Here is a 24,602-nt window from a genome sequence, read left to right on the forward strand (position 1 = left end):
GAGGACATCTACCTTCCAGGGCCAGGTAAGAACTCGGGACAGGGCTTGGCGCCACAGTGAGGGTCGTCCGCGACCCTCCTCCGTCAGGGTGGGAGGGCCCCTTCCCCACACCAGACCATCCTGCCCTAGCAGGGGTTCTCAGTCTGCCTGTACACTCTAATCCTCTGAAGACCTTTTTAAAAATGTCAATGCCAGACCCCACATTGGAATTTCTAGGGATGAGTCCTCGACCTTCACTGTAAAAATCCCCCCAGGAGATGATGACACACGGTAAGGGTGGCGAGCCTCCACCTTAGAACACGGATTCCCACACTAGATGTACAGGAAAATCACCTGGGACGCACTAATGACAAAAAGCAAACGCCCAGGGCGTACCCTAAGGGTCGGTTTCAGCCTGCCGTGGGAGGGCGGCCGAGATCCGCAGCTTTGGGAAGCTCCTCGGCTTGGACGCGCCTAGTTTTAATGAGGACAGAACTGCCTCGCCGGCAGCCACTGGAGGCGGCCTGCAGCAGCTGGGCGCAACCCCCCTCCCCCCGCGGCTCGCCCCCAGCTGCCGCCTAGCCCCGCCCCGCCGGCCCGCACTCGCTACTGGGGGCTCTGAGCCCCGCACCGTCCAAATGTTTCTCGCTGGCGCGCCTCCAGAAAATCCGGAGACACCCGCCCGCGGAAGCGCCCAAATCGCGCGAGAACTCTCCCGGAAGTGCCTGCGCCTCCTTTGATGCCACCGCAGACAGAGAGGAAGTTCCGGAAGGCCGCAGCGCGCAGACGCGACACGCCAGACTCGCGCCACCGCGCCTTAAGCGCGCAGGCGCGGCGTCCGCTCTCTTTTCCGCTCTTCCTTCTGCCAGTTTCTAGACGTCAGCAGCTGTTGGGTCCTATGTCGCGCCGGGCCCTCCGGAGGCTGAGGGGGGAACAGCGCGGCCAGGAGCCCCTCGGGCCCGGCGCCCTGCAGTTTGTCCTCCACGATGACGATGATGTGGAAGAAGAAGGCCCAAAGCGGGGGCCAGGTGGCCGGCGCCCCCGGGGCGCAGGGAAGGAGGGCGTCCGAGTCAACAACCGGTTCGAGTTGGTGAGGCGTGGGGCTGCCTGCGGTGGGGGCCCGGGGTGGGGGCGGCATGCGAGGAGGGTCCGTGACGTCATGGGCCGGGTTGACTGGGGTCTGGGCTGCAGTGGGGGGGGGGCGAAAGGAGTAGGCGGTGGCCTGAGGCCGGGGCGTGGCCACGTTGGCTTTGGGCTACGGTGAGGGGCGGGGCCATACGTCCGGGGGCGGGGTAAGTGGGGTCCTGGCTGCAGCGGGGTGGGCGGGGCCTGCCGTCGGTGGGCGGGGCCGCAGCGCAGTGGGCGAGGCTTCGCTCCTAGGGTCTGGGGTCGCCAACCCTGATTTCAGGGTTAAGTGTCTCCTTCGCGGTGCCGTCGCGGGGCCTTCGCAAACGATCTCGGTTGCTCCTCACAACCCAGGACTCGGTGCGTCGCTCTTGCCCATCGCTGCGTCCCCATAGCAGGTGTCTGGCACAGAGAAATAACGCCACTCCTCCACTCCCCCGACTCCGTAGCGCTGGCCTCAGTCTGTAATTTTGCACGTGCTCGTTCTCGCTCCCTTGACCGCCCCGAGCGTCAGGTAGCGTGTCTGCTTTGCTCACCGTGTGTCCCCAGCACCGTGCGCCCGGCGCACACTAGGGCGCGACCGCGGTTGCCGAGTGATTGGAGGAGCACCAGTAGGTGTGAAGATCGTGGAGACACCAGCTGCCCGGCTGCCGTCTGTAAGGCCTGTTAGTCTGGCAACCGCTCCCAACTTCACAGGAAGTTGGCAGGTTAGGGGCCCATCCTAAGACTGGGGAGTGTGGGCTCCAGTCTGGGAGTTTGGTTTAGAGATTGTCCACGTTCCTGCAAGGTAAGAGGCAGCCTCACCCTGTAGTTTCTGCTGGAGGCGGGACCAAGTCCGTCTTCAAATTCTGCAGACTCTCCCGCCACCTCTTCTGAGCCTCCCTGCTCCCTTGTTTCTTGCCATTTCTTTGTTTTTAATTTTTTATTATGAAAAATGTCAAACACATGCAAAAATAGAGCAGTACAAGTAACCTTCACGGGCCCCTACCCAGCTTCCACGGTTCTCCACACACGGCCGGTTTTTCCCCAGTGCTCCCATCACGTCATTTATCCCTAGGTTTTCCAGTCAGTTTTTGACTTCTCTCAAAACCCTCAAGGCTTCTTTCTATCCCACTTGTTAACAGTCTGAAATGGGTTTGTGCTGAAGTCGGCTGTTTTCCCTGACTGTCTGTCAAGTGTACTTTCTCCTTATTCTGACATCCTCCAGGTTTAGTCTTCTTTTTTTTTTTTCAGTCTTAAACAACAGTAACTCATTTGGAAAACGTTCACACGTTCCAGGCCCTGCTGCAATGTGGTGTGTCTTACGGTCTGGGAAGGTCATGTTGTCCCCGTTGTACAAATGAGGTAGTAAGTGACACCCACAGTGAAATTCAGGCTCTGGACTCTTTTTTTTTTTTTTTAATAAATTTATTTATGTATTTATTTTTGGCTGCGTTGGGTCTTTGTAGCTGTGCGTGGGCTTTCTCTAGTTGCAGCGAGCGGGGGCTACTCTTCATTGCAGTGCATGGGCTTCTCATCGTGGTGGCTTGTCTCGTTGCGGAGCATGGGCTCTAGGCACGCGGGCTTCAGTAGTTGTGGCACACAGGCTCAGTAGTTGTGGCTCAGGGGCTCTAGAGCGCAGGCTCAGTAGTTGTGGTGCACGGGCTTAGTTGCTCTGCGGCACGTGGGATCTTCCCAGACCAGGGCTCAAACCTGTGTCCCCTGCATTGGCAGGCGGGTTCCTAACCACTGCGCCACTGAGGAAGTCCCTAAAATTGTACTCTTAACCGTGCCCTGGTGTTTGTCTCTGAAGCGAAGTTAGTGTTCCTTCTGAAGAAGAAAGGAGGGTAGATGGACAGTGGGCCAGGGTGTGGGGATAGATGAAAAAAAACAAAAGGCAGGTGCTTGTGTGTGTGAAGAGAGGGAAGAGGTGCTTCTCTGGACTCCCTGTGTATCAGTCAGGCCAGAGGGACCCAGCAGCTGCCCCTGCTGAGTGCTGTGCTGTGCGTATCCTCTGCTGCTCTCCGGCAGGACCCTGATGTTGCGCAGGCCTCCGTCGTAGTCTCTGGATTCAGACGCCATCTTTACATCGTCTCCTTTAGATGTGTCGCGGACGTCTCAGGCTCAGTGTGTCCAGACTTTAATTGCTCCCTCTGCCTCCCCCAGCCTTCCCTGTCTGTTGAGGGCAGCTCCACTCTTCCTGTTGCCAAGGCCAGCAGCCTGGAATACACCCCTGACCTTTTTCTCTCACACACCGCATGCAAACCCTGGTGAAGTCCCGGGCGGCTGCAGGTGTAGCACCTGCGGTGTGGCCGTCGCCTCTGCCTGGATACTTCTGACCCGGTCCCGCTCGTCCTCTTGGCCTCTGCAGCCTGTCTGGGTGCAGCAGCCACAAGGATCCTGTTAGACCCACGTCTGCTCTCAGCCCTCCTTTCTCACAGCCCCCCAGGGCCCGGATCGCCCGCCTCATCTCTCCCTGATCTCGCCCACTCTGCTCCAGCCACAGGCCTGGAACGCAGGTCTCCCCGCTGTCCCCTCTACCCGGAACACCCCATATTCCTGTGTCGCTTCCCCTGCTCAGGCTTCGCTCAGATGTCACCTTCTGAGTCTTGCTTACCCTTCCCACCGATTTAAAGTTACAACCCCTCCCCCCCGTTCTTCTGATCTTTCTCCTTTTTCCCTGGAAGTTATCACAGAACAAACGCTACAAGTTACCCACGTGTTCTTTTTATCTCGTGCTGCTTGGCCCCCACTGCCAGAGAGTATCAGCCGTGGGAGAACAGAGACTTCGTTGTTCCCTCGCGTGTCCCCGCCCCCGGAACAGTGTCCGTTCTCGAAGGTGTGCGGAGAGGTCGCGGCATGAGTCAGTGTTTCCTCTGAGGACAGAGTGTGAGTGTCTGCACACGGGCTTTGCATCCCGGCTCCGCCTCTTCTTACGTGTGAGAACTTGGACAGGGTTCCTAACATACGCCTCGGCTCCCCTGTTTCCTGGGGCTGATGTTACTTACCTCATGGGGTTGTCACAAAGGGTCAGTGAACTAACGTGTACAGCCCTTAGCCCATGCCAGGCGCACAGTACTCAGCATATGTTGATATTAAATCACGTTGACAGCCAAGAACTTCAATAGAAACGTGACCCTAAGTGGTTTAGAGACGTTTCTAGGGGCTGGTACCCCCCTCTCCCCCTGGGGAGTGGGAAGACACCCTTCTGTGACCTAATGGCTGTGACTGTCCTCTTTGCTGGCTCTTGGGTGGGTTTCCTTGGCCTTAGATTAGAAATCATCTTTCCTACCTCATTCAGAGTGGTTTTTGAAAATCGGTTTTATTGAAATATAATTTATATGTAATAAATGCACCTGTTTTAAGGGTATAGTTTGAGTTTTGCAACATAACGTACTGTGCAACTGTTAAAAATGGTGTTGTAAAATAGAATTTATTAGTGTTTTGGGGTCAGGGACCACTTTGACAATCTGATAAAAAAACCACATAAGCTTTTAAAAACTATCAGGATTTATTCTATATCATTGAAAAGTTTTAGTGAGGAAGATTTTTCTTTTCTGAAGAATTACATGTTTATGTCTCTCTGTTTTCATGTACAATATAGTGGCCAGTCTCTGAAATAAATCTAGTTTGGAAGAAATCTAAATTGTGTAATTAAATAAAAGCAAACTTGTTCCAAAGTAAGCGTCATTGATGAGGTTGCTCTTGTTTGACTGGAATAAGAACTGGAGGTTGTTCGGTGACCGTCAACTCGCGGACATGGGTCATCTTCATGTCTGATGCCCAGTTCTGCTGGCAGCAGGAGCCAGACCCTGGATTCACATTCACAAACGCATTTGGTAACAGGTGGTATTGGAACCCCTGTAGATTTTTTCACTGCTCAAGGGCACATTTGGTCGTGGATTACAATAATTTTCTAAGATTCTTCAGGTTAGCTTCATGTCACATCACTTCTTTTGTCCTCAAGTCTGTGAGAAGACCTTTAGCAGAGGTGGCCTCATCCATGCCAGTTTCTACCTACTGAAAGATGGTAGAAAGATGAGGCTTTGTCGTCCCCAACTGCATGCCAGAGAATAACTTCCTCAGTAATGTAAAGTTTTAATGTTTTCCCTTTTTTAATAGGAAAAATAACTTTTTTTTTTCCAGTAGCACTCTTAGGGGCCCTAAAACGAAAGGCGTTTTTTGTTGTGTTTTGTCTTTTTCGGCCGCACCGTGCGACTTGTGGGATCTTAGTTCCCCGACCAGGGATCAAACTGGGCCCCAGCAGTGAAAGTGCCGAGTCCTAACCACTGGACTGCCAGGGAAGTCCCTGAAAGGCTTGTTTTTATAGAGCCAAAAACAATCTCTCAGTAAACCAAGCAGTGGATGAATGGAAACAAAAGTAAGATTTCAGCTTCTAGCCATGGCAGAATAACTGGTACTAGAGCCACCTTCTTGCCTTGAATAACTATAAAACTAGCAAAATGCATGAGTGAACTGTTTTCAGACATTAGACAGCAAGCATTGCAGGTCTGAGGTCCCCTAGCCCCCCTGTGCCGGCTTTCTGACTGGAGACACTCTCCAGAGATGAGCACAGGGAGGCTGTCCCAGCAGATAGTGGTGCTCATGCTGAGCCAGGGGACAGATCAGATGTGGGGTCTGTAGAAGTGGCTGGAGTTAAGGGGGAGGGTGCTGGAGAGAAGGAGTTCTGGAAACCTGCTCGGAGTCTTGGGCTCAATACTAAGCTGTATTGGGCATAGAACAGCCAATAGGGGAAGGGCAACACGAGACACTCATCACCGCTCAAGCTCCCAGGGTTGGGAAAACATTCAGCTCTGACCGACCAGAACACAGAGGCTTAACCGAGAAGCCTGGTGACCAGTGGAGGCTTCAGAAAGGCCCTTCCATAGCAGTACGGCTAACATCACCCTCCAGTGAAGAGTATTCTATGCCCATCTTAAGATAGCTAAAAATAAAGTTTGGAGGTATTGTGCTAATCTGCAAGTAAATTAACTGCCTGCCTGAACAAATGTCAACACTTTATTAAGTAAAAGGACAAAATCTTGTCACTCAGTAGTGTAGCATCATGATAGCTAGCACACACTAAAAAATTACCAGACACATGAAGAAGCAGGAAAATGTGATTCATAACCAGGAGACAAAGCATTCAGTAGAAACAAACCCGGTAAAATCATACACAGACCTAAGACAAGATATAAATATATTCAAGGATTTAAAGGAAAGCATGAATGTAATGAGGGAAAATATAGGGAATCTCAGTAGAGAAGTATCAACTATAAAAGAAAATTCCAGATGTGAAAAATATATATTATCTGAAATGCATAACTAACTTGATGGTCTGAATTGCAGATTAGATACTTGAGAAGAAAAGATGAGTGATCTTGAAGTTAAGGCAAAGACACTATCCAGACTGTCCAGAAAAGAGAAAAGTAGCCTCAGTCCTTTGTAGGACAATATCGAGGAGTCTAATGTCTGTAATTGTGGGAGCGGAGCAGAGGCAGGAAGTTGGGCAGAAAAAATAATTGATGATATAGTGGCAGAAAAAGTCCCAAATTTGACACAAAAGAAAACCTCATAGATCCAAGAAGTTCAACAAACCCTAAGCAGGATATGATTTAGCAGCAGTTTGAATCATAACTGCTGTAAACCCATGGTGACGAAAAGTCGTAAATGAAGCTGGAGGTTAGAGACACATTACCTACAGGGAAGCAATCACTGACTTATCTATTGTTAGATCAGAGCAGGCCTGCAGACAGTGGGTCACCATCTCTAAAGTGCCGAAAGAGAAGTGGACCTGGCATAGTATATCCAGTGAAATGCTTCTCAAAAATGAATGTGAAATAAAGATGTTTTCATAAACCCAAAAGCTGAGAAAATTCATTGTCGAAAGGCCTACACTAAAAGAAATGTTAAAGGAAACTTCATCTTGAAGGTAAATAATACCAGATGGGAATGTGGATGTATGTGAAGGAGTGCTGGAAACGGTGAATATTGGGGTAAAATACATAATCTTTTCTAGTTTTAAAATTTCTTTTAAACATCGTTTGCTGTGTAAAGCAAAAGTAATAGTGTACTGTTGGGTTTATAACATGTGAAAGTAAAATACGTGGGCAGACTAGTACTGGGAGGAAGAGCAGAGTGGGCTGGGCCGTTGGGTGGTCTCGTGTTTTCTGTGACATGATAGAATATCTCATGAAGGATGGTCTCGGCAAACCCCAGAGCAGCCACTAAAAGTATAAGGCAGACACAGTGTGCTGCTGGCATAAATGCAGATACACAGGCAAGCACCGCAGAGTCAGAACTTCAGAAGTGAACTCACACATAGTCCACTGGGTTTTTCCAGAGCAATTCAGTGGGGAAGGTAGCATCCCTGTAAGACATGGTGTTAGAACAACTGGCTGGCGGTGTGGGGAGAGATGAACTTCAACCATACCCGCTCCTCCACACACACAGTCACAGCTCCACACACTAAAACTATCACACTTTTAATAGAAGTCGTAGGAGGATAGCTTTGATGTTCCTGGGCTGGGTCTAGGAAGCACTAACTAATTATAAGAAAAGGTTGATACAGTGGACTTCATCAAAATTTAAAACTTTTCTGCTCATCAAAAGATGTAGTTAGGAAAATGAATAGGCCTGCCACAGACTGAGAAGGAGCTCACACGAGTCATGACAGAGGCTTCGCCTCAGAGGATGTGGCCCCTCAGTAACAAGTCAGCCCAATTTTAGTGAACAGACACTTACTTCCCAAAGGAGTGGGGAAGTACTCAACACTATTAGGCTAAAGGTAAATGTGAATTAAAATTGTAATACAGGGCTTCCCTGGTGGCGCAGTGGTTAAGAATCCGCCTGCCAATGTAGGGGACACGGGTTTGAGCCCTGGTCCGGGAAGATCCCACATGCCGCGGAGCAACTAAGCCCGTGCGCCACAACTACTGAGCCCGTGTGACACAACTACTGAAGCCCGCATGCCTAGAGCCCGTGCTCCGCAACAAGAGAAGCCACCGCAATGAGAACCCCTCACACTGCAACGAAGAGTAGCCCCTGCTCGCCACAACTAGAGAAAGCCTGCGTGCAGTAACGAAGACCCAACACAGCCAAAAATAAATAAATTTATTAAATAAATTTATTAAAAAAAATTGTAATACAATACCCCTGTGCACCCACCAGAATGGCCAAAATGAGAGCATGTGGGGCCAGCAGCCTTGGCGGGGGATGAAATTGTCCGACCGTTGGAAACAGGCCTGGCAATTCAGCATAAACCTGACGCCTCACACCCCAGCAACCACTTGTGAACACTTACCCAGAAGACCTCAGAAATCTTCATAGCAGCTTAATCCACAGTAACCCCAAAACGGCAACAAAAGACTCCCAATGGATAAACTAATGTGATATAATCCATGCAAAGGAATACTAGTCGCCAGGAACCAGGAGCTAACGACTAATACAAGAACGGGACAAACCTCAGAAGCCGTACACTCCAGAAGACAGTGACTGTGCGGGCACGGCGTCCTGGGACAGGCAAAGTCACAGTGGTGAAAACCCTAGGCTTCTCCAGCATTGGTAGGAGGGTTAGCTGGGGGTGGGATGAGGCCTGTATATCTGGCGTCACAGGAGGGTTTTGTCTCTTGATAAGAGTGTAGGTTACACAGCTCTGCCAGGACTTGCCCTGTACATTCATTTCAAGAGATGTAAATTGTACCCCGGTTTTGTTTTGTTTTTTAAAGAAAAAGCTTCCTACCCCCCAGCAGAGATCCAGCCCCTCCCCCGTCCTCACTGAAGTGTTCATGGTGCCTTGTCCTAGCGATTCCAGAGAGCACACAGGCAGCAGACAAGACCCTCTGGAAATAGGGACCCGTTTGGGACCTCGAAACTGATGACCATGGCAGCTCCTGGATTGCAAGTCAGATCGACGTCAGGACGCTGGACAGCGTGGGTAGCAGCGTGGGTGGCAGCGAATCGTGCTCCTTCCCAGAGCTCTTCCCAAAGCTCCGCAGGGTCCTGCGTGCAAGAGTCAGAGTTTTGCTTTCCGTTGAAGTTGACCTTGGCATGGAGCTTCTTATAAACTGGAATTTCTGGAAACACCTCAAGCTTCCACAGGGGGCTCAAAAATGAGAATTTTTTTTTTTAAGGATGTGAGCATGACAATAAAAGTAAAGCAGTCCCGGGCTTCCCTGGGGGGCGTCACCAGTGCTGAATGCGGGACAAAGCGTGGGGCTGTTCCTCCGGGACCCCTGCTGTGGAGAAGAACCGTCCGCGGGGCCCTCACTGCAGCTGCTCCCTTCGCACCGAGGTCCACGGCGGGGCCTGGCCTCACGGTGCTGTCCCCACCGCGGTCTGTGTGGTGCTATCGTTACAGAAAAAGATGTGTGAATTTGCTAGACAGGCAGGCAGCACACAGCCCTGAGCTTCATCCTTGCTGTGTGGGAACCTCCGCTGGTGAAGATGCGAAACCAGGGAGCACAGACGCACATGCGTCCCTTCCCTTGAGACTAAAGTCAGAGCCCCGGGCCCCGTGGGGACAGGCAGTGGCCAGTTGCTGAGGACTTCGCCCCAGTTTTTTTTTGTGTGTGTGTGTGTGTGTGTGTGTGTGGTATGCGGGCCTCTCACTGTTGTGGCCTCTCCCGTTGCGGAGCACAGGCTCCGGACGCGCAGGCTCAGCAGCCATGGTTCACGGGCCCAGCCGCTCCGCGGCATGTGGGATCTTCCCGGACCGGGGCACGAACCCGTGTCCCCTGCATCGGCAGGCGGACTCTCAATCACTGCGCCACCAGGGAAGCCCCCCAGTTTTGTTTTGAAATCATCTCAGGGTTCTGGGTGTTAGAGTGGATTTTATTTTTATTTTTTTAGCTTTATATTTTTCGGATGTTCTGAATCTTTTATGTAGTTTTTAAAATTTATTTTTGGACCTCGGTGAACCAGGTTGTGTCCCTCTGATCTGGCTTGTGAAGCGTGGTGTTGGTGCTGTGTGTCGCCTCTTTTGTTTGCTGATTCATTTACTAGCAGAAGGGCCAGAACTTGTCCCGTGACTTGTCGCTGCCCCGTCTCCTCCAGAGCGAGGGTGTGAGTCTCCCGGGACCTTCCTTTCAGCATCGTGTTCCTGAGGTCTGCGTGTGCACGCGAGCGTGGTTCGTCCCTGTTCACCGCTGTCTCAGGCTCCCCTGACGGATGCGTTTCCGTTCTTATTACTGAGTATCTCCTGGGCCTTGTCTTCCCCCAGGCACTGGTCCTGTCTGCTGGTGTGGAGCAGCTGGCCGGAGCCCAGGTGGGAGGAGGGAAGGGTGAGGCATTAGCCGGGCGTGTGTGTTTACTCTGGGGTGGTGCTCGGTAGGGGGAGAAATCGTCCCGTGTGGGATTCCTCAACACGTCACCCCTGAGGACAGATCCCGTAGCCACATGGCGCCCCAGCGTTCTCTGGGACCATGACTGAAGTGGCCCTGGCCCTGCGCTGCTGAGAGGGGAGCACCGTGGCCGCTGCGCTAGCGGACATCTGTGGTCCTCCCTCTGCAACCTCAGCGACCTGGAAGGTGCCCGCCCACCTCTCCCCGCAACCCGCGTGCATCTGAGAGTCACCTTTTAATTTGTGACTAGGATGCACCCGTAACGCCCTTGCTCCCCCGTCTATGTTTCCAGATAAACATCGAGGACCTTGAGGAGGCGCCCGGGGTGAACGGGGACAGGACCGACTGTCTGCTCATCGACGCCGCAGCATCGGGGAACAAAAGAAGGGCCCAGAGTGGACACTCAGAGTCCAGGAAGGACGGCGACGTGGCGGGCGCGGCGGTTCCCCCAGAGCAGGTGCAGCTCCCGCTACACACCCCGCTGGCGTTCCCTGAGGGCCATTTTGTGAATTGCCCGGCTGCCCCCAGACTTCCTTGGGAGCCCTTATCAGATGGTCTTGGAGTCCTCAAGACGGGTGGCGGCTGGCGAGGGGCCCCAGTCTGGGTCCCCTAGACACGTCTCCCCGGCACGGGGCCTGCCCCCTCTGTTTTGGGAGAGTGCCCTTCTGCCCAGGTCGGGTGTGTTCTTTGCGACTGTGTGTCTGCAGCTCGGGCCGGATGGACCAGGGCCCTTGGTGGATGCACTTGAAGAGACACGTAGGCCAGGTTAGGGGTGGGAGTGGCGGCTGAGCAGCACGGTGAGGAAGTGGGTCCCCGTAGGAGGCTCCTCGTCGCTCACCCAGCAGGTGCTCACTGCAAGCCAGTCTGTGCCCTCCAGGCACCTCTGGTGCAGCTGGGTGCTCGACTGGTCTTGGGGTGCCGGGGGGCTTCCTCGAGGACCTTCACACTGACGGTAGGTGGTGGCCGGGGGAAGGCACAAGAGGTCTTGAGGTGGGGGGGCTGCGGGTGTGGCGGCCTGCGGTGCGGAGCCCTGGGCTCCAGGCCGGCTGAGTGTGGCAGGGAGTGGTTGACATGGTGACGGGTGAGAGCAGAGGGCAGGTGGGCGGAGGGTCCAGACCCCGTGAGTGGTCAGGGAGACCTCAGAAAGGTGAGGGCCAGCCCGAGTCAGGGAGACCAGTGGGAGGTGTCAGTTGCTGGAGAGAAGTGGGTGCGTTCGTAGGACGTTCAGAAGGTGGCCGGCCAGCCGGCGGGCCTGCTGCTCCGCCCCCCTTCAGCTGGCGGCTCTGGTTCTCGGATCTAGGAAGTCGTTGTGTCTTTCCATTGACCGAAATGAGCTGCTTTTGTCAGTCTAATACAGGTGGCAAACTCCGCAAGAAGAAAAGGAAACAGAAAAATAAGAAAAACGCAGCAGGAGAAAGCTCGGTATGTGTGGCTGGTGGATTTGCTCTCTGTTCTTTTCTGAATGTTTCTCGAGGTGGTGTTGAAAACATTTCGTTTTTTCTTGCTATTTTATTTGACTGATTCAGAGGTCAGGGGAGATTAGCAAACTTGTTCACTTCGATCCTTGAGGGTTAGAGCCCCCCTCTCCCTGCTTTCCATTTTCTAGCAAACATCCGAAACGGTGCTCTTCCGATGGCAGAGTCCCTTCCTGGTCTGTGATTCTGACTGTTCCTCTTGCGAAGCATCTCTCCTTTTTTCTAAATGTACGTGCAGTACAGGGTGTTCAGATCGTACTGCCTTTCGGGAAGGAAACACAATATAATACTTGTTCTTTGTAAGAGTAAATCTTGCTGTTGATGGTTACTTATAAAGTCAGCAAGTCAGTGTGGTAGTGAACATGTCATCTGGGGACTTGCAGGAGAACGGGCTGGAGGACATCGATCGCATCCTGGAGAGGATTGAGGATGCCAGCGGCTCCAGCCGTCCAGGCCCGCCCCCACTGAGTGCCAAGAAGCATGTCCTGTATGTGGAGCACAGGTGTGGCCTCGCTGAGTGAGGAGAGCTCGTCTGTGGGGACAGAGGGGAGGGGACGGGGCAGCCCTGACCTTCCAGGACCTTCCTCTAGCTCTGCGTGTCTGGGAACGTCCTTTCTTGAGCTGCATTAAAGCTGCCATTCGGGGGTGAATTTTCCATCCCCTGTTCCTGTAGGTGCTTAATGAAACCCTGTCCCTACCGCAGACTGTTGCCAGCATTAAAAATCAGCCACCTTCCTTCCTAAGGCAGCGAAGACCCCTCGATCTTGTGCCGCGGCTCACGCTGCTCTGACTCGGCCTGGCGAGTGGCGGCCGGTCTCGGCCACGGGCCGTGTGGTTGCAGAGAAATCAGGCCTGCTGGAGAGCCGTTCTCTATGCTGGGTCCTTACGTGACTTTCTCACATTCCCACGATCGTTTTTAACATACTCAATTTCATTTTTCTCTGTAAAATTGTCAATTCTCTAGACACTTGAATCCAGACACGGAACTGAAAAGGTATTTTGGTGCCCGAGCCGTCCTGGGGGAGCAGAGGTAAGAACGACGCTGCCGTGTTCTCAGCGGAGGGAAGGGCAGGGAGGGTGTTTACAGCCACAGTGAAACAGGAAGCCCATGGGACCCGAAGGGGAGTCGAGGAGAAGCCGCGTGGCCTTGTCTGTGGCTGCTGGGCTCCATCACTCACCGCCTGCTCTCCCCCGCGGGTCCTGGTTTTACAAAGATCCTGAAGTTTGAGCTTCTGGCCTTGAAATCTTAGCCAGATTCATTTTTGCTTTTCGGTCGAGAGCAATACCCCTGTGGGGTTTGGGTTCTGAGATAAGTTGGACCTTCGTGAACGTGAGTTCTGGTGGCTGGTGCTGCGCAGTCAGCGCCGCGGGAGCGCCCAGAGCGTGGGGATCCCGGACCTCCCGTGGGAAAGGGGCTCTTCTGTCTGGGCTGCTCCCTCGCAGGGTCCAGCCCCGACTGTGGGAGCTTTCCCTCGACAGAGGCTCATCAATGCTGCTTATAAAAAAGAGCTGCTTATTCAAGCAGTTCCGAGCCGTCACCCTTGCCCCCCACAGATAACCCTTCGAGGCTGTTTGCTGCTCATCCTGGGCCCCGTGCACATGTCTTGTTTCCTGGGGCCGTAGGGTTTTTCTGTCTCTCACATGCCTGGTTTGCACGGCTGGGTCCTGAGCACCACTTAGCCTGCGCTACTGTGCCAGCAGCATGGGGGGAGCAGGCGCCCAGGGCACAGGTGTCGGGGTGCGTTTGGCTGCAGCGCCTGCTGGCACTTGGCGTGAGGGTGCCCGGGAGGGGTGTCACCTGCTGCCCCCCGAGAGTTGAACCCCTACGCCCCCCATCTGCGTGCTGCTTCCTCTTCGGATCCATGGCAGGTGTAGGAGGCTTTAAAGTCTGTCATACTGTGAAGACGAAAGATAGTCTCCATGTGTTTGTTTTTTTGGTCTTTTTTTAATTGGGGTATAGTTGTTTTACAGTGTCGTATAGTCTCCATGTTTTTGACTTCTGCTTTTTGTTTTGTTTTGGCCGTGCTGCGTGGCATGAGGGATCTTGATTCCCCAGCCAGGGGTTGAACCCGTGCCCCCTGCAGTGGAAGTGCAGTGTCTTAACCACTGGACTGCCAGGGAGGTCCCTGACGTTTATCTGTTTGATGATGACTGAGGTTGAGGATTTTTTTCATGTCATTTGCTCACACTTTCCTTATATTTCTCATCGCATTTGCTTTATAATTTGCTTTTATTTTTGGTGTAAAGTTATTCAGGACATAAGGGTCTCTGACTTTGTCTTCTTTTTTGGAATATTAATGAAAAACATTTAAACTCAGGATGTTCCCCTCTTTTACCTGGATTGCCCTGGGCTGGACCTTCCACCCCAACCCGCCCGCGCTTCCTTTGCATCTGCCTGGTCTGTCTGTACATGTTCGCCTGGTCTTAGTTCTGGGCAGATTATACTTATTACTACTAGTTAGTTAATAGTGATTGCCCTTATTGTTTTTCACAGTGTTACTGTAGTTGTTATTTATTACGTTTCCTTCTTTAAACAGTGAAGTCCTGTGCCCGGGCTCCCTTGAGAAGCCGTGGCCCCTCCTCGTCCCCTCGCCCCACTTGTGTCCGGTCCCCTCGGAATCTCCAGGTGCCGTGTGTGCTGCTCTCTCCCGGGTCCCCCCATCTGGACCTCCTCTGCTGCTGGTGTCTGCCCCCCCGTTGGCGCCCCACCTCCCAGTGGCAGCCTCTTCTGCGTGGACAGCTCACCGCAGGGCTGGACCATCCCTGGGATTCCATAGACAGGACAGTTCTGAGCATCCAGTTAATTCTCCTTTTTTTCACAATTACCGATTACCCAGAATCATCCCACATTTTAGTTTCCTTCAGATTTTGACCATGGTTTTCTTGAAGAGTTGTTTTCTCTCCTGCAGTTTTTTACTTTTATTTCCTCCCATTCCTAACACAATCCAGATTTTTACTCATTTTTTTTCTTAATGAAATAGTTCATATTATCAAAAGAGTATACAGAGTAATATACATGGGTCCACTTGGCCACTACTCAGCTCAAGAAGTTAAGCATCAGTGATAGCGCAGAAAGCCCTTGGTGTGACCACGGCTGTGAGGAGGGGCTGGTACCTGCAGCAGAGACCCCCGGATGAGAGAGCCGCAGCGCTGGGCCTGGGGGAAGGAGCTGGGTCGCCCCGCTGCCCTCTCGTTCTCCTGTGTCTGGCTGGCTTTCTTCCAGAAGTGTGTGGGTGTTTGCTGCTGACGCCCCATCTCCGTTGCTTGTCGGGGTGGGGTCTCCCGAGAGGGCAGGTGAGAAGGGCCCTCTGCCCTGTGCAGCCGCGTCGTCCATGGGAAGGCAGCTCATTTGTGTCCGCGGGTCACTGCCGGCTCGCTCTCGCCTGTCGTCTTCACGTTAGGTTCTCACCTTCTGTTTCTTTCCTCCCTTTCCCAACGTTTTGCTGGACTGCGGGTTTCCTGTTTTTCTTCCCTCTCCCGTGGTGGTTTGGTTGCTCGGGTCGCGGGCTGCCGTCTCGTCCGGCAGGGCGACGGCCATTGTCAAGGCCGTTTGCGCTCTGTCCTTGGCCTGCCCTTGCCTGCAAAGGTCCGGCAGCGGAGGTAAAGCTGTACCCTGTGTGTTTCTCCACAGGCCGCGGCAGAGACAGCGCGTGTACCCCAAGTGTACGTGGCTGACCACCCCTAAGAGCGCCTGGCCCCGGTACACCAAACCAGGTGAGGGCACGGGGCTGCAGGGCCACGCCTCTGCGTGTGCAGAGCCAGCGTGCGTGTGTGGGGCCGGGGGGAGCCCCCCGTCTGGGCACAGACCCCCACCCGCCGTGTGTTTTCTCGACCACGGGCTACAGCGTTTCTCCACCTTCTTCCCTTGTGCTGTGGATCCTATGCCATAGGAAGCCATCAAGTTCATTTTTAAACGGTGGTATTTTATATTTTGTTGCAAACGAGAGTAATTTAATAATTAATAATTTAAAGAAAATTAACATTGATTTAATAATTTAAATTAGTAATTTAAAGAAAAACAGCAGCAGTGCAGAAAGGTTTGGGCGCAGGGTCATGCCCTTCCGGGGGGGCTTGGCTGTGTGGCATCAGGATCATGGGGCCCTGGGGCCTGGGATGCCCTGCGAGAGCCCCTGTGCTCAGCGAGGACACGGGAAGCCACGGCCCTAGTGGGCGTCTCGCCCCCCTTCTCCTTCACTCCCATGTTCCCAGCAGTGGCCCCTGAGCACAGCCAGAGAGAGGGGCTCGTTGCCACGGGGTCCTGTAGGGCTGCCCTCGATGGGGCCGTCAGGAGGGTGTCACCAGGGGCGTCCCGGGACCCTGACCGGTCTCCTGAAGGTGACGAAGGGAGATGAAGTTGTCAGGCTCGTGAGAAGTCCCTGGACCCCGTCCACCCAGAGTCAGTGCAAGGAGCAGAGAGAGGACGTCGTGGCTTAGCAGTCCCTGTCGCCTCGGAGGCCTGGCAGTAGCCCCTGTGCCCTGTCCCATGCCCGCCTGGATCATGGCTCTAAGCAGACAGTGTCTGGGGCTGACCAGATGGGGTGGGGGAGGCGGGCTGTGCATGTCCCCTCCCTGTTGTCCTGGGATGTCGCTGCTCCGTCCACGCTCCTGGGGGGAGGAACGTCTTCACAGGAAAGGTGTAGAGGCGCGTGTCACTGGTGTGGCCCGAGCTGTGGGCAGTCTGCCCTGGACATCCTGATGCGGGCACCCCCTACCACCCCAGGTCTGTCGATGCGGCTGCTAGAGTCCAGGAAAGGCCGCTCAGCCTTCGCCTTTGAGCACAGTGAGGAGTACCAGCAGACGCAGCACAAGTTCCTGGCCGCCGTGGAGTCCATGGAGCCCAACAACATTGTGGTGCGCGGGCACCCTGGCGGGGTCGTGGAGGCGCGGGGCGAGCCAGGTGCCGGAGGTGGGCCCGGGGCCTTCCTGGGCCTCGTCCCATCAGCTTCCTCCTGCCTCGTAGGTCCTGCTGCAGACCAGCCCCTATCACGTGGACTCGCTCCTGCAGCTCAGCGACGCCTGCCGCTTCCAGGAGGACCAGGAGATGGCGCGGGACCTCGTGGGTAAGGCCTAGCGGGCAGCCCCACCTCAGTTGTTGGGGACATGGTGGGTTTGCCAGGACGTTCTTTAAGTAACAGCTTTATTGAGATAAAATTCATCTACCATGAAATTCACCCCTGTAAAGCATACAGTTCCTTGGTTTTTAGTATATGCAGACTTGTACAGCCTCATCCCTGTTGATTCTGGGTCACTTCCACCATGTGTGAAAGAAACCCGCCTCCCCTAGCCCCTGGCAACCGCCGGTCCACCCTCTGTCTCTGGACTTTCCTGTAAATGGAATCACGACACACGTCTCCATCTGGCTCCTGTCATTTACCGTGACGTCCTCAATGTTCACCTGTGTGAGCCGTGTGTCAGGACGTCATTCCTTTCGTGATGATGGATGGTCCACGTTTCGTGGCCTGTTTCCACCCTCGGCTCCTGAGAATCAGCCCCTGGGGGTGCGTGGGCTTCGTGAGAGGCGTGCGGTTCCTCCGGCCGGAGTGGGCGTGGCCAGGTCGCACCTCTGTGGTTGACGTGATCCCCGTGGGCACATCCTCGCCCATCACTTTACAACTCCTGGTCTCGTGGCCACCTCCCTTCTGGAGCTTTCCTCAGGAGCCACAGAGGACGGGTTTGTAGCCGCCGCGCCGAGGCTGACAGCCGCCCCGTGTCTGTTGCCTGCAGAGCGCGCGCTGTACAGCATGGAGTGTGCCTTCCACCCCCTGTTCAGCCTCACCAGTGGGACCTGCCGGCTGGACTACCGCAGGCCCGAGAACAGGTGAGCCGGCCAACCAGGCGTTCATAGGTGCATACCATCTTCCCTCGCGAGTGTGTTGTAGGCGTCACAGGTGACGTGGGTGCTAGGGTGGGCGCAGGGGGAACAGGTGCCACGGGACTGTCCACGAGGGGTCCCTCTGGGGTCCCGGGGCTTCGCGCTGTGTTTAAAGCTTGAATGCAGAAGGGCTGGACCTGAGGGTGGACGGATCAGGCTGGCCTGGGGTTTAAACTTGTCCGTGTTAGGAGGGAGCCTCGCCGGCCACCTCACCGTGATGGGACCTGTAGTCGTGTTTCCTTGCGTGCTTGGACTCAGTCCGCAGCCCATGTGTTTGGGATCCTCGCGAACACCTTGCGGGCAGCAGCTCGAACGCAGCCCCATCGTGTTCCTGTCACGCATGCCCGTGGGACCCTCTTCCTGCAGACGCTCCTCCCCCGAAGCCCCCGCTCTCAGCAGCGCAGGCCTGAGCGGACACCGCGGCCTCCCTGCTGACCTCAGACTCTAGCCTCTCACGCTCCGCCTGCTCTTCAGGGCCCTGCAGGCGTGGGCACGCTCTCCGCTCCGGGCGCCCCCCCCAACCCTCCCCACCCACCCCCTGTTGTCTCCGGCCGTCCTGGGTCGTGTCCCTTGTAGGATGTGTTCTCCGGCCTGGGGGTTGTCGTGGGCCCCAGGGCACAGTGACCCCCACTGCACAGATTGTCTGCAGGGTGTGTGGGGTCTGAGTTTTCTCTCTTGCTTCTAGTTGTGTGAGCTTTGTCTCTCCAATGAAATTCTTAGTTCTTTGCGATGCTATAGAATACTAACATTCCCAGGCATTAACAGGGCAGGGAGCTGTTGATCAAAACAACAGTCCACCAGGATAAATCTAGATGGTAATTGCAGTAGCAGATGTTAACTCTCTTCCCTTAAATGATAGTTTTTTAAAAAAATGCCCAAGAAGATGCAGATGTCCACTAACAAATCGGCTTGTTTTTCTGTCCGTGCACACACACGTGACTGCAAACAACAAGCAGAGTCACCTTCTCTGCAGACAGGACCCTGGCGAACGTTCGCGCTGATTAGGCCACATGGGAAATGCCAGCGAAGCCCGCGGGCAGAGGGTGGACGCAGTGCCGGACGAGGCGCCAGGCGACGTGCTCTGCTGCCTGCCGTGCGCTCACTCACGAGGAACTGTCTTGGGTCTAGGAGCTTCTACCTGGCCCTCTACAAGCAGATGAGCTTCCTGGAGAAGCGGGGCTGCCCACGCACGGCGCTGGAGTACTGCAAACTCATCCTCAGGTAGGGCTGCTGCCCGCTCCCCACCCCGACCGGGCCACGGCCCGTGGACGTCCGCGCCGGCCCACTGTGGGTTTTGTCTCCCTCTGCTCGCCATGCTGCCTCCGGAAGCCTTGAGCCAGACGAGGACCCCCTGTGCATGCTGCTGCTGCTCGACCACCTGGCCTTAAGGGCACGGAGCTACGAGTACTTGATCCGCCTCTTCCAGGAGTGGGAGGTGGGTGTGAGCACACACCCGGCCGGGCAGGGACGCCAGGGGTTAGAGTCCGGGGCTCCAGGCGGGGCAGGGACGCCAGGGGAGGGTCCCGGGCAGACCCCAGGGGGCCTGCCTTGCCGCCTGCTTACACATGAGCGCAAGCGTGCAGAGGGAGCCGTGAGGTGGGGGAGGCCACCGTGGCTCGACCCCTGGACGCGTTGGTGCACATGGGGTCTGAGACAGGCAGGAGGCAGGCCATCAACTGTCTCATTTATAACCTGCATTTCGTATCCTAGTGGTGCTGTTTTAGGTACACTGGGTTATAGATAACGTAGTAACGTAAATTTCACCTGTTTTCTTTTTGATCTGGCTGCTGTAAGGTGTAGGCTGGCGCTGTGCTCCTGTTGGGCGGCGCCGTCTCGGGGACACCTCTAGCCGGGAGCGGGGGGTGGGCAGGGAGGTGACAGCCTTTTATTTATCCTGTGCTTGAATTTCTTCACAGCACGGTTTGGTGTATAGTTGAAAGACAGCTATGTAAATTGTTTTGAACTCTGGATCATGTGGCCTGGTTGGGCGAGGATTCCCCAGTGCGCGGTCTAGTTCACACAGGTTCCTGGAGTTCACGGAAATGAAGCTGCTGGGCACCGCCCATGGTGGGGCTGCACCAGGACATCTGGGGGGCGGAGTGGGGGGAGGTTACAGAAGTCTCCGGAGACCGAGCGGTCACGTGACAGCGTCGTGTGCATCTGCGACATAGGCGTGGTGGGGGGGAGGCGAGAGCCGGCCGGGTCAGCAGATGTGGAGGTGGGGCAGCCCCACCCCCCAGAGGACCCCGGCCCCTGCCTGACGCTGAGCCGTGGGAAGGTGGGCGTCCACTCTTCCTGCCCAGCTGGCCTGGGTCTGACCGCACACCCCCAGGTCCTTTTATTAGCCTTTTCTGCACGGAGAAGGGGGACAGCTCGCCCAGGGACATCCAGGCGCCCGTGAGCTCTGCCTTTTTTGTCTGCACCACCGTGAAACGCCCAAACCCCTCGTAGGCTCATCGGAACCTGTCCCAGCTCCCGAATTTTGCCTTCTCTGTGCCGCTGGCGTATTTCCTGCTGAGTCAGCAGGCAGACCTCCCCGACCAGGAGCTGAGCTCTGCGAGGGAGAAGGCCTCTCTCTTGATCCAGCAGGCGCTTATCATGTTCCCTGGAGGTGGGTGTGTCCCTACAGCCCCCCGCGGGCTCGGATGGGTCCCAGCACTTGCCCAATCTCTCGGGAAGATGCATTTTCCAGCGGGGCCTTCAGGCGCCGGGGCTGTAGTTTGAAAGCTAACTTTGCTGTCAGAGCACCTGGAGGTTTTAGGGTGTCCTTAGACATTAACACTTCAAGCAAAACTTACCATCTGAAGTAGACGCATTTTCTCTGGCGCTGGGCTGGGTGTGAGAGAAAACGGGGCAGGAGGGGCCGAGTCAGCAAGCTGGGTGTTCTCGTCCTCAAGCCCCGGTCCTCACTGGGGTGAGGGGCTCAGAATTAGCTTTGTCCTGGGTCCTCTTGGATGACCTGCTGGTTTCCGTGGGCCCCTAAAGTTGTGGGTGTGTGGATGGGAAGAGGGCCCCCGGCCCCTCTCCTGGGCGACATTCTCAAAGGGTCTGTGACCTGAGAGAGGAGCCTACTGCCCTCTCAGGCCCTGGTGGGGCTGGGGTCCAGCACCGCGTGCAGCTCCGCAGGGGCTGGGCCGTGCAGCTCCGGCCCTCGCGCTCCCTCCCTGGCGGTGAGCCTCCCTGTGGGTGGCCGGGGTGACGCCTGGTTGCTCGGGGCTCCTGGCAGACAGCATCCTCAGCCAGCCCCTCCGGCTCATCTCAGCTGGGCTCCATCCACACGGGCTGCCTGGCTGGCTCTGAGCCACGCTGGCCCTTCCCGATGAGGCCCCTGACGGGGTGTTAAGGCCCTGCATGGGGGGCTGTGGCCGCCTGCAGGGCCTGCTTGTCAACCCAGAGTCTCCCTCCTTCATCCCGGAAGCTCCCTGTCAGGCGCGTGGCTGCAGTGGAGCCCGTCCCTGGGAGGGCGCTGGGGCAGGGGTTCTCTGTGATGAGGGCGTCCAGCGCACGCGCTCAGGGCTCCTGCGTGAGTCCCCTCGGGTGCAGGTGGGGCTGCGAGGCAACGGGACGGAGCCCTCCGTGGCGGCAGGGGCTCCTGAGCTGGTGTGGGAGAGCGGCTTCCCCTGCCCCTCAGCCCTGGCCTTGCGGGCGTGACGGCCCTGCTCCCCCCCGCAGTGCTCATGCCGCTGCTCGAGTACTGCAGCGTGCGCCCCGACGCCGCCATGGCCGCGCACAGCTTCTTTGGACCCAACGCCGAGATAAGGTACAGACTGGTGGGCGCCCTGGGTAGGGGGCGGGCCTGGTGGCGGGACTGCCCTCCCTGCAGGGCTCTGGGGCCCTGGCCACGTGGGCATCAGCCTGGCCTGTTGGACACAACGGGGGCCCTGGGGCGGTAACGTCCTTGCAGCCGTGAGCGTGGTTCAGACGCCTATATTGGCACCCGCTGCCTTTTAAAATTTCTTGTGAAACGTGAAGAAAAATGTGGGACTTGGGAGCCAGCCACCTCAAGCCCGGTCAGGAAACCGGGGCGGGCTCTCCGGTGTCTGTGCGCACAGGGGTTTGCGTTCTCCTTGTATTTAGATTCTGATCGAGGAACTTGTTCTCAGTGAGGACGCTGCACAGAAGCAAATGCCTGTGTGCCCTGCCCCGGGGTCCCTTTCCCTCGTCGGCAGCCCCCTCTGGGCAGCCGCTTTCCCCTCCAGGTCGCCAGCACGCCCTGGATGCCCACAGGCACCGGCGGGCGCGTGGAGCCGGGGCCTGTGGGGGTCTCACAGGCCCCACTGCCCACAGCCAGCCCCCCGCCCTGAGCCAGCTGGTAAGCCTGTACCTCGGGAGGTCCCACTTCCTCTGGAAGGAGCCGGCCACCATGAGCTGGCTGGAGGAGAGCGCGCGCAAGGTTCTGCAGGCGGTGGACGCCGGGGACCCCGCTGTGGAGGCGTGTGAGAGCAGGTGAGCCCGGGGCCGGGCTGTGGGCGGTGCTCTCGGGGCCAGGCCCGGCTCGCGGGCGGCGCAGGGCCGCGGCCGCCTCCACCACTGCCCTTCGTCTCCCCGGGCCCTAGGCGCAAGGTGCTGTACCAGCGCGCACCCAGAAACATCCACCGCCACGTGGTCCTGTCGGAGATCAAGGAAGCCGTTGCCGCCCTACCTCCGGTAAGGGAGCGGGCTGGACTCGGGCTTCTTCCTGCCAGCAGCTCTGCCCCCGGGTCGGGCTCACGGACGGAGGCCCCTCCCCTCAAAGACGCTCGCGTCCTGAGAGGCACAGCCGAGCCTGCAGCTTTCCGTGACCTTGTGGGGCTCAGAGCCATGACCTGGTGGCTCGGAGCCCCGAGGCCAGTAGCCGGCAGCCTGGGAGGGAGGCCCTGACATTTCGCAGGGTGGTCATAGCATGTGTGAGTGGAGGTCCTGTGGTTCCCACGCCCGCGCCGGTCCCTGGGCTCATCCCCGTCCTCTGCGCGGGCCTGATGAGCGTCCTGCGGGAGGAAGGGCCCTTCTGCCCCCTCGCCCAGGGTTTCAGTACGGGGAGCACAGCCTCGCAAACGAGGGCCACTCCGTCACGCTGTTCCCACTCCCAGCGGAAAGGCCTGGTGCAGAGTGCGACCGGCTGAAAGTCGCCCGTCTGCTCTGTGCCTTTCTGAAGGACGTGAGCGCGCAGTCTGTGCTGGGCTATGACCCTCTGCCCCCCTTGGACACTGTCTACTCCTACGTCAGACCCGAGAGGTACTGCCTGCCCTGCTCCTTTGCCCACATGGCTCCGAGGTCAGTGCTGGGGCTCGGGGGGGTCTGGCTGCCTCACACTCAAGCCCTCAGAGAACATGGTGATCTGGGGTCACGGATCAGCTGTTGCAGGCCATGTGTTTTCACTTATTGTCCATCTAAGGTCGTTTCTCTGTCAGGTTCTGGAGCAAGTGGTGGAGATGGGGTAGGAAGCAGTTGTAGAATCCGGGAATAAATGTAAAATCAGAACTGCGGTAAGAACCTGCGAGGAAACAGCGGGTGAGCCTGACACGTGAAAGGCTGCTGGTTTCCAGCAGGAGCCTCAGCCTGTGCGGAGGCCCCGCCAGGGACAAGTGTCTGGCAGAGTCAGGCCGGGACGCAGAAGGCCCCGAGGCCCAGCCAGGAGAGCAGGGCGGGCACCGCGGTGCCCGAGTCTGCAGGCTGCCTTCAGAGTTGGCTCATACAAAGGCTTTTTTCCCCCTTTCCTTTTGGTCTTTAAAGCTTTACTTCAAGTAATTGCTTTACTTCACGTAGAGCCCGTGGTCACAGAGTCACCGACCTGGGAGAGTCACAGACTGTCTCGTTTCCAGGCTTCAGGCGGACATACTTTGTAGAAAGCAGTCCTTTTTGTTCTCTGCTGAATTATAAAAGTTAAGAGTATGCATTCACAGGGAAATATAGTCCCCAGTTAAATTCTCAACAGGTTAAGATGAAAATTATTCATGATCGGTGTTCGTGGCTTCAACACCAAGCTGACGTGCTGGGCATGGTCACACTGAGGATGGCTGGGTGCTGTGCTGGCTCCAGGCGCCCGGAAAGTCCAGGAGGGCCCCCCCACCCCCCATGACGCATGCCCCAGAATCTTCACTCCTCAACTCTGAGCGAAGGACACTTTGAAACACAGCTTTTCTCAGGAGCGAGTGGGGCTTGGCTGCAGCGGCCCCACTCTCCACTCCACTCAACTGGCCACGTTCCGAAGGCCAGCCCCACGCCGGACCCCGTGCACCTCGGGCCTGAGCCATCCCCCTGCCGCTCCCGCCCCCTCTCTCCCCAGCCGCCGCGGGGGCTGCCCTCGTGGCCCCGCCAGGGCCTTTCTGACCGTCCTGACTCCCCTTCCAGGCTCAGCCCCGTCAGTCACGGAAACACCATCGCCCTCTTCTTCCGCTCCTTGTTGCCAAACTATACCGTGGAGGTACGTGGAGCCCAGCACGTGGGGGCCACCAGCCTCAGAGACCGGGTGTTGGGTCCCGGGGCGGGGGGCGGTGGGCTGGGCAGGGGCACGTCCCGGAAGGCACAGCTCAGACGAGTCTCATTGCCGCAGGGGGAGCGGCCGGAGGACGGAGGGGCCGGGGGTCCACACCTTGACCAGGGCTTGAACAGGCTGATGCTGGCCCTGCGGGACATGATGGCCAACTTCCAGTTCCACGACCTGGAGGTGCCGCGTGAGGACCACCCCGAGGGCGACGGGGAGTGGGACTGAGGCACGGGCGGGGCCCCAGCGCTGTGCAGTTACGCTCCTGATTCTGTGCTGGTCGGAGCGGCCAGGTCCCCGACCTAGAGGTGCTGCCGTGTTGTCCGCCTGCGTCTGCTGTTCTATAAACGTGAACGGGTTGCGCTCTG

The 24,602-nt window shown here is 56.4% G+C and overlaps 1 protein-coding gene across 1 annotated transcript; it reads left to right on the plus strand.

Moving 5' to 3' along the window:
- The first annotated feature begins 769 nt into the window (after positions 1–769).
- TCF25 (transcription factor 25) lies at positions 770–24,602 on the plus strand. The gene is made up of 18 exons (XM_060084450.1): positions 770–1,069; positions 10,717–10,881; positions 11,772–11,846; positions 12,283–12,401; positions 12,864–12,929; positions 15,531–15,613; positions 16,620–16,750; positions 16,860–16,959; positions 17,624–17,717; positions 18,900–18,992; positions 19,101–19,206; positions 20,223–20,382; positions 21,444–21,531; positions 22,059–22,217; positions 22,328–22,418; positions 22,906–22,985; positions 24,102–24,174; positions 24,304–24,602. The coding sequence occupies exons 1-18, from the start codon at positions 878–880 to the stop codon at positions 24,460–24,462; spliced, it is 2,034 nt and encodes a 677-aa protein (XP_059940433.1). The 5' UTR covers positions 770–877; the 3' UTR covers positions 24,463–24,602.

The sequence above is a fragment of the Mesoplodon densirostris genome, chromosome 19 (assembly GCF_025265405.1).
Source record: "Mesoplodon densirostris isolate mMesDen1 chromosome 19, mMesDen1 primary haplotype, whole genome shotgun sequence".
NCBI classification, from domain to species: domain Eukaryota; kingdom Metazoa; phylum Chordata; class Mammalia; order Artiodactyla; family Ziphiidae; genus Mesoplodon; species Mesoplodon densirostris.